Below are 8850 nucleotides of genomic sequence, written 5' to 3'. Positions count from 1 at the left end.
TCGCGGTATAAACCAACCATGACGTTTGGTGGACCATGTGAAATCACTTTTAATTTTATTTTTTTTCATTTCCTTCTAATAAAATTTGAGTGTGACCGTGACATGTTTTTATCGTATACTCTTGGAAATATATGTCAACATTCTATTTAAGGATACAAGGTTAGGTAATTTGATTTAAAATGACGAAAATTTAAAGATGAAATCGAGACTGAGAAAGTCATATATATATTCCCAACTATAGAAAATAATTTAATTCACTTAAAGACTTCAAATCAAAATATTTCTTCTACTATAGTTCTACATATGTGTAAATAATTTTATTTTGTCAGTTTTTATATATAATTCAATAGTTTGCAGTGTTACAATTAAAGGCAACTGTCATTTGCTGTTAATTTTCAAATCCAAATCATTGAATACCCTATCAAAATTGTGTCTATTAGTGTTTTGAAGTTTATATATATATATATATATATATATATATATATATATATATATATATATATATATGGTTTCAAAATGGTATTAACATCAATAAAGGAAATGATACAAGTACAATATAGGAAAAAGAATTAGCTTGGCATCAAGAAGAAATGAAAATAATTCAAAAGATAATTGAGGAACACAAGTGAACTGTTACAAAAGGTATAATAACATGCGTGGAATGACACACCAAGAAGAAAAAAAGCCTACTGTAAAAATAGCCTGTGTTTTTCTGTTTCTTGTTTTTATTATTTTTTTGAAGTTTGGTTTTTCTTTTTCTGATTGTAACCCTAACGCATATATAAAGGCAAATGTCATTTGCTATTAACTTGAAAGTTATCGTTATTTCTTCTTTGCCATGAATTTTAACACCTCTTTTTCTTTACCATAGGTCCATAGTACATTTTTCTAGATCTCCTCACTAATAATAATAAAAAAAAAAATTATAACGAGTGAATTTAATTTGATCTCGGAAACTACAATTTTTAGACAACAAGCAAAACACCGCTTATTCCTCGTATGATCTTCTATCTTTGATCTTAGAATAGAAGATTCTTTTCTATGTATGTCAACAAATTTATTGTCTATATATAATTTTCTGATCATTTATGAACCTCGGATTCTATTATTTTGTGTATGGGTAACGACTGGACAAAGGGAAATAAATCACGATATCCGGAAAATTCAGGTAAAACAAAATGTATGCATGGTACCGAGAGATCTAGAACTCACTTCGACCTCTTATCATTCTAATTTAATTATCTAATTATTAAAAAATAATTTAATAAAATAGCATATATATGAAATGCTATGAAAGAGACGCAGTGACGAAGCCAAGAATTGCATTCAAATGGGATAAATTTGAAAAACAAAATCAGGAGTCAAATTTTAAAAACTTATATAAATTTGGGTAAAAAGTTACAATTTTAAAAAGTTCAGCAGTGCCCCTGTCTTCACGTGGCTCCGCCGTTAACTAGACTTAAATTTGAGTAGATTTATGATATTTGAACAAGTATATTATAATTTTGATTGCAGTAGCTATTGCATAATAAATTTGATTAATATTTTTGCAATTACTATTACATAATAAAATCGGCTGACATAAATTTAATTTAATTTTATATCATATAAACTTTTATAACGACATTTTTTTTTATCTATTAAGAATATTTTTAGCACATGCCTCTTCTCATGTTTTGATATGAGAAATTAACATAACTATTGTGCCAAAAATATGCTTATTTATATCTCCTCTTAATCATATAGTACCAATTTAGAAAAAATTTCACATCCGTGTAGTACTTCGTACAGCCTCAAATCTTTTCAAAAGCTTTTGGGACTGTCTCTGAATTAGATTCCAAAATTCACATGCTAATTTAATCATTCCAGCTAAAGGTTTTTTGTTTTAATTTTGTTATATATTCTTTTACTCTTTTTTTTTAAATTTTTCTTATTCCTTTTTTGGGCTGAATAAAAGCTCTTAGCTTTTGAAATAATACATGAAAAAGCCTTTGCATGTAATAATAATTAATACGACTCTCTCTCTCTCTCTCGTTTTGCCACTTATATAGTCCATTCCTTCTTAAATATGGTCCTTCGAAAGACTGTTTTAGTTGTAGTATCCTACGTAGATAAAAATGTAACATCCGTAGCTATAACAATCAACAATATTAATAATAACTCAAAAGAAAAACTTTACTTATGACTTAGTTCCGTATTTGATATGGTTCTCGTTTAGTCATTACGTGGTAGTTTTATCCAAGTAACCAAGAGCTATCTATGTAGTTAATTAATTAATTTCATAAACATGCACACATGTAAATGATACACATCTTTTGTGAAGTGCGTGGAGGCTAGTTGTTTTTAGGAAATCAGATGTGAAAATGTCGTCTTGTTATGCATGTTAAGGGAATTTGAAATGTCTTTATCTCATCCCTAAAGTCTCGTTATCATTTTCTCTCCATGAAGAGACCAGATAGGAAATTATTGGAAGAGAAACTATTATATTTACTTGTCGATCTTTATAAAAAGATAAGGTCCCCCACTAGTCTCTCTCTCTCTCTCTCTCTCTCTCTCTCTCTCACACACACACACACACACACACACACATACACACACACACACACTTACTACTTGTAGTATATACTATCTCACGGTTTGCTTCCTTTTTGTCTTTTTCATTTCTTTCCATATTCTTATAGTTGTCGAAACCAACCTATCCAATACAAGTGCATCTCTGGATTATTTATTATGTTCTAGTTTTGTGGTTAACCAATTTGTTGAAGTTCCTCGCCCTTATCTCATATACTACCATATATATTGATTTTTTTTTTGTATTATATATATATATATATATATATATATATATATATATATATATATATATAATATGAAAGTTGGTTGTGGATATTCAATACCGCGGAGACCATGAAAATTATAAGAATTGTCATTTTAAATATTATTAGGTTCGTCTGAATTAATCATGGAAAAGCAAAGGTTACTTAAAAGATAAAGGATATATATATATATATATATATATATATATATATATATATATATATATATTACTTTACACGATAAACTATGAAGTTGTTCCATGCTTTCAATCCAACTAACTAAATTAGAATCTGTTGATTTATTAAAAGGATATATAGTAAAGTTGTGGGCAAAAAATAACATTGGAGTAGTACTTCAAGTACAACAATATTCTCGAGCATCTTAAAAATGTGAAAATAATATACTAATTATTGTACTAGAATATATTTATTTTTCAAAGCTAATTAACGATGATTATTTCAAAGAAATCACATGATTTTCGAAGGACTATTCTTCCCCATATTTTTTTTATCATCGGGAATTACTACTATTTGGTATGGTACTACTTTTACTATTTTAAATTAATTGACTCAGCCTCATATGAAAGTGGTTCAAAGTAAAAATATATACACACACATACAAAGGACATGCCTTGACGACGTCTTGTATTGGTCCAACGAATTTGGCTTTTTCCAAAGAGTACGTACCTTAATTATCACTTAAATGAGATTATTAATATCTTGAATATATAAATTAAAAGTGCAAGTACTATAATAGAAAACATACAACATAACTCAAGCTTCGCAAATGAATTAGACGTTTACGTTCGGATGAATCTATTAAAAAGTTGAGATTGTGTATTGGACTTTGTATAAATCACACATTTTTTAAAGTAGCACAAACGAAACTACGCAACAGTTTTATACTGTTTGCATATTTATCACTTTTTGAGTTGCTTAAGAGCAATATTTCCCTTGGCTACTAAAAGCTGAAGCTATACCTGCTTGATTTATTTATTTATTTTATTTATTTTTTTTAATCCAAAGAGCAATATATCTTCTAACTATACTCGTGTAGCCACTCTTATAGCGTCATGTTCATCTAGATGAAAAAAACTCTTACTAAGAAAAGAGCAAAAATATAAGCAACGAATTCGATCTATCAAGATGCGACTTCAGCCCAAAAATTAAGATGCCCAAAAATAAAATCAACCCTTTAGCCCAAAATTAAGGCCAAAACATCATGAAGATAAGCAAAAGGTCATTCCGACCTATCTAAACCGCTATTTGTGGCTCATATGTGTGTCGTTTTCTGCACGTCTGCGTCTTGACCACGAAGTGTCTGAGCTTCTTTGGAGCTGACATAGAAGGTTGTCCTCGTTCGTTTGTGGGACCGGCATGGAGGGCTGACTTTGGTCTATTCGTATTGGTCCAATCTCATTCAGACAACCTTATGTACCTATATTGGTATCATACTCGTTGAAGCTGGCCGTTAGACATCTGGCTCTTGTCCTCCATGGCTCCTTCGGCCCTTTTCAACCTCTCATCCTCGTCAGCCTTCCTTAGCCATGGTTGGCCCTCACCTGCGTTGGCAGGCCAGATCACTATGCTCGACTTCTTATGTCGCGTCAAAGACCCATTTGATCTAGCCTAGTTGACTCCTTTATATATCAAGCTCTTATAAGAGCAAAAATTTAGTTTCTCTTGACCCAGAATTCTATCTATCATTCTCTTTCTTGTTCTTTCAATCTGCACTTTCTCTCTTCAACTCTCTTGTAATCGAGATAAGATCTGCGTCCCCAACCTCACATGCAACATGAATATATCTGACTAATGATGAGTGCGTATTGGAGGATATCCTAAATGTTTCTTGATAACCACTTCTTCCTTATTTTCAAAGGTGTCGGAGTTCAAAACGACCGATTTTACAGCGAGATAATATATCTAAGTAACTTAGCCTTTAAACATTAGTGAATTGCTAAATAACTTATCTTTCGTTAATTATAAATATATAGTTATTCGAATGATGTGTCATCATGTGGACAACTTGAGCATTATATACATATATATATATATATATATATATATATATATATATATATCGCTTTGTGTATTACATAAATTTGAGTATTTACGTAGATTTAGCCATGATAATAATAATAAAAAAGTGGCTATTTACGTAAATTAATGAAAAATTGGCTATATAATAATATTATTATGTTTAAAAGATTAGAGATGGAACAAAGAGGCAATTACTCGCTTATACAAACTTGCCTTTTTCTGACATGTGTGCTCTTAAATGTTAGTTCATAAAATGCAATGTATGAACGAAGCCAAAAAGTAATTTGAGGGGGTTAACTAAAATCAAGATTAATATATGATAATGAAGTAACAAATATTGATATTTTTAAGGGGGAAGACCAAGATAAATTTGTGTAACGTGAGGTGAATTAGACTTCCCAAAGATTGAACTTTGGCTTGGATAATATTATTGTTGAGAAATATTCAGGCATTGTTATATGATTTTTATTTCCGTCTATAATTTAACCTGTCTAGAAAACATATATACTGTATGAATTCTCACCCAAATATATACACCACGAATAATAAATAGAAGGAAAAATCCTTTTTTTATCCCCTGGACTCGTACCTCGATTTCGTTTCACCCCCTGGACTCGAGATTGTTGCAGAACTAATCTCAAAACTTATACACGTGCTATAATTTGCCACTTCCGTCAGTATTTGGACGTTAAATTATAACGGTTTGATGATGTGGCATGATTTTAAAGGGTATAATAGTATTTTTGGTTATTCTAAATACTTTTAATATTTAAATTGTTTATCAAATTATTATTATATCAGTTGTGTCACAACATAGAAAAAAGAAAAAAAAAATGAGCACGAAGAAGAAGAGGGATCGAAGAAAAAAGTCGCACGCCTCTCTCCTCGATGCCCTCGTCCCCGCCGGACTCTTCGTCGCCGGAGCGCGTCGGTGGCGAGCGAGAGCGTGAGCTTGTGGCATCGTCTCTGGTACTTGAAGCCATTGATGCAACGAAGAGTCTGCGCGACGGAGACGTAGAAGATGAGGTGAGCCAGAGAGAGGAGCAAGATCGGGATCCAGGCGTGTCGGCACCGGAGTCTTGCCGATTGGGCCTGAGCTTGGAACACCAGGCCCAAGAAGATGAAGAAGATCAGGAATTGCTTGTGGAGCTCCTTCTTTTGCTGGTCGATTGATCTCTTCTTCTCCAGAGTCTTCTCGAAGTGGATCTGGATTATCGTGTTCACCGCCTGAATCGCCGTGTCTTTTGAAATCCCCGACGATTGAACCTCTCTCTCTTGTTGATTGTGGTCGACGGAGATTTAGTCCCCGACGAGGCCACGTACGCTTCGCTGATATCGGGTTACTGCGAGAGCGGTGATTTCGAAACCGCACGCCAGGTGTTTGATCAAATGCTTCGGCGTCGGCTTCAGAGCAGCGAGGCTTACGAGAGCCTCGTGGCTGGGCTCTGTGTCTCGAGACGGGTTGAAGAGGCTCTCGGGACCATCTCGAGAATGTATGGTTGCTCTCCGACGGGGAAGACTTGCAACGCACTCATCGGAGCTCTCTGTGAATCCGGCCGTAGATTAGAAGCTCTGGCTCTGTTTCGAGAGATTTCCGAGCCGGACGATCAAACTTACGCGATCCTCGTCGAGTCTATGTGCTCGGGCTCGGATTTCGACTGGGCTCGGAGTCTCGCGGACGAGGCGGTCAAGCTAGGGTTGGGATTGAGATGGTCGTAAAGAACCTCTCTCCGAGCGCGCTCGCTTACAGGCTTGAAGAGGCCACATATTTGCTAGGTATTTTATTCTATATTACTTTTTTTTTTAATTTCGCTAGTTTGATTCTTCTGAGTAATGGTTAATGTTGGTTTTTGGTCACTAAATCTTAGTTTGCAATCTAGATTTTGCTATTGGTGTTAAGATTTGGGGCTTTCTTTATGTTTTTAGATGGGAAGCTCTGGAGAGGCGAGCAAAAGGTCATCAATGCTATGGTGGGAGGGTTGGTTCAGGAGAGAAGAAAAAGAAAAAGAAATGGAGGGGACATGCCTCGGAGAAGGAGAAAGAGAAGAAGAGGAGAAAGAAAGAGTTTTTTTTTTTTTTTAATTTATTCTTATAAAAATAATAAAACGAGGGTATATTGATAATTGCACATATTTTAAATCTCACGTGACAAAAAACGTGACATTTAACGTCCAAAATTAGGCAGAAGTGGCAACGTGTAATAACGTCATTAGTTAAGAGATTCTCAATGCAACAATCTCGAGTTCAGGGGGTGAAATGAAATCGAGGTACGAGTCCAGGGGGTAAAAAATGAATTTTTCCTAAATAGAAAGAGGGCCACACACATAGTACAGTAAAGTCTAACACCTCACTACTTTTAAGCCAAGCATAAAATAAAAATAAAAAATAGGAATAAAAAGGTCGTTACTATTCAGTGGTCAATTTCTAGGTTTTTTTTATTACTTTTTTTTTTTAACAATCAAGTTACAAATTTAAAAGAGCATGAACATCTCGTGAGAGAGGTATAAAAATTCGGCGTCAGAACACTGAAATGAGAGTGAGACTGAGGGAGAAAGAAATTAGAAGCATGCAGTGATGGGGGTGTGATGTGATTATAAACTCGGATTTTCATGAGTTAAATATTACTACAAATAAAGTATAAACTCGACAAATGTACCTTTTTAATTCTTATAATATAATTAGGGACCCTCAAATTTGATTTAAAAAAAAAAAAAAACCACTCGCAATGTAAGGGACCCTACTCGTTAGACTAAAATATTATTGTATTCAGCGCGTATACTTATTTTTTTTTTTTTTTTTTTTTGTGCCCGAGTGTAACGGATCATAAAATTATGAATTTAATCCAATGACTCTAGTTTTTAAAGTTTAAAACTATTAAGATAAATCCAAATTATAATATTTTTTAACTTTCTTTTGTAAAAAATTTTACAAAAAAAAAAAAAAAAAAAAAACTTCCTCGTGGGACATCTATGAAAAAATAATATAGAATTCTCTAAAATGTCTAATATTATATTTTTAGTGGAACCATATTATATATACTATATTATATACTAAAGGAGACTAATATAACAGTGTAGCGTCTACATTAACTTTTGATTAAAAATATTTTGTTGATTTTTTTTTTTTTTTTTTTTTTTTTTTTTTTTTTTTTTTTTTAAAGAGAAAAATGGGTATTAAAATGTACCCCATTACATATCATTAAGCTGTGACAACTCGCCACACTTCTCCTGCACAAGGGGCGGAATATCCCTTAACTCACCGGAAGCTCGGGATTTAGAGCTCCTCGGAATCCAGTTGAAATAAAAAAAAATATATATATATATCAAACCAGGACTCGAGTCAATAACAGCAAAAAAATAAACTAACAATGGACCAATGCAGGAAACTTTTGGCCTTTTTCAAACCGAGCATAACTCCTTGATTATCATCTTCAAATTCCACCCTCCTTAGTTGCCGAGATCTAGCCATGATACTTGCCATAAGCACTCCATACAACTCAGCCTCCGTCCCTGTAGAAGTCTGGAGGCTATCAGACCAAACCCAGAGCATATCACCATTGTAGTTACGAGCAAACACACTCACCACGGCAAAGCCATTCCTAAAGGTAGCATCGAAATTTAGTTTAATTAGCCCTGGCTTGGGTGGAAACCACCATTCTCTTTGCTTATTCATGATGCTCCCAGCTTCGAAAGCTCTCTCCACTCAACTTTGAGATGCTCATGACTCTTCGAAAAATTCTGTTCAGAGCCCCCTCAAAGATAAACTCAACACCATTCGCCCAACTCAAATTCCTAGAAAACCAGATTCATCAATAATAGAGCAAGCCTTGATTAAAAACTCATATGTAGACCCTGAGCCCTTATTCCATTCTTCGTTGGCGCTGAGGATAGCTTTGACCGCAGAGGGCCCATGATCGAGATGGTTTGAAGTCCATCTCCGCCCACTCGTCACTCTGAACCACATCCTAGCAGCAATGCGACAGTACAAGAAAAGA

At 33.8% G+C, this 8850-nt stretch overlaps 1 protein-coding gene across 1 annotated transcript; it reads right to left on the bottom strand.

Moving 5' to 3' along the window:
• Positions 1–1765: 1765 nt before the first annotated feature.
• LOC149383225 (uncharacterized) lies at positions 1766–6340 on the bottom strand. Its single transcript, XM_089627718.1, has 3 exons — positions 6316–6340; positions 5766–6130; positions 1766–1825 (listed from the first exon to the last, which is right to left on the bottom strand). Exons 1-3 carry the CDS (start codon positions 6338–6340, stop codon positions 1766–1768), a joined length of 450 nt encoding a protein of 149 aa, XP_089483844.1.
• Between the last annotated feature and the right edge of the window lie 2510 nt (positions 6341–8850).

Source organism: Urtica dioica, chromosome 10, assembly GCF_054948205.1.
Source record: "Urtica dioica subsp. dioica isolate 48M chromosome 10, U.dioica_male_clone48M_v1_H2, whole genome shotgun sequence".
NCBI lineage: Eukaryota > Viridiplantae > Streptophyta > Magnoliopsida > Rosales > Urticaceae > Urtica > Urtica dioica.
This window is presented reverse-complemented; position numbering and strand designations above follow the sequence as displayed.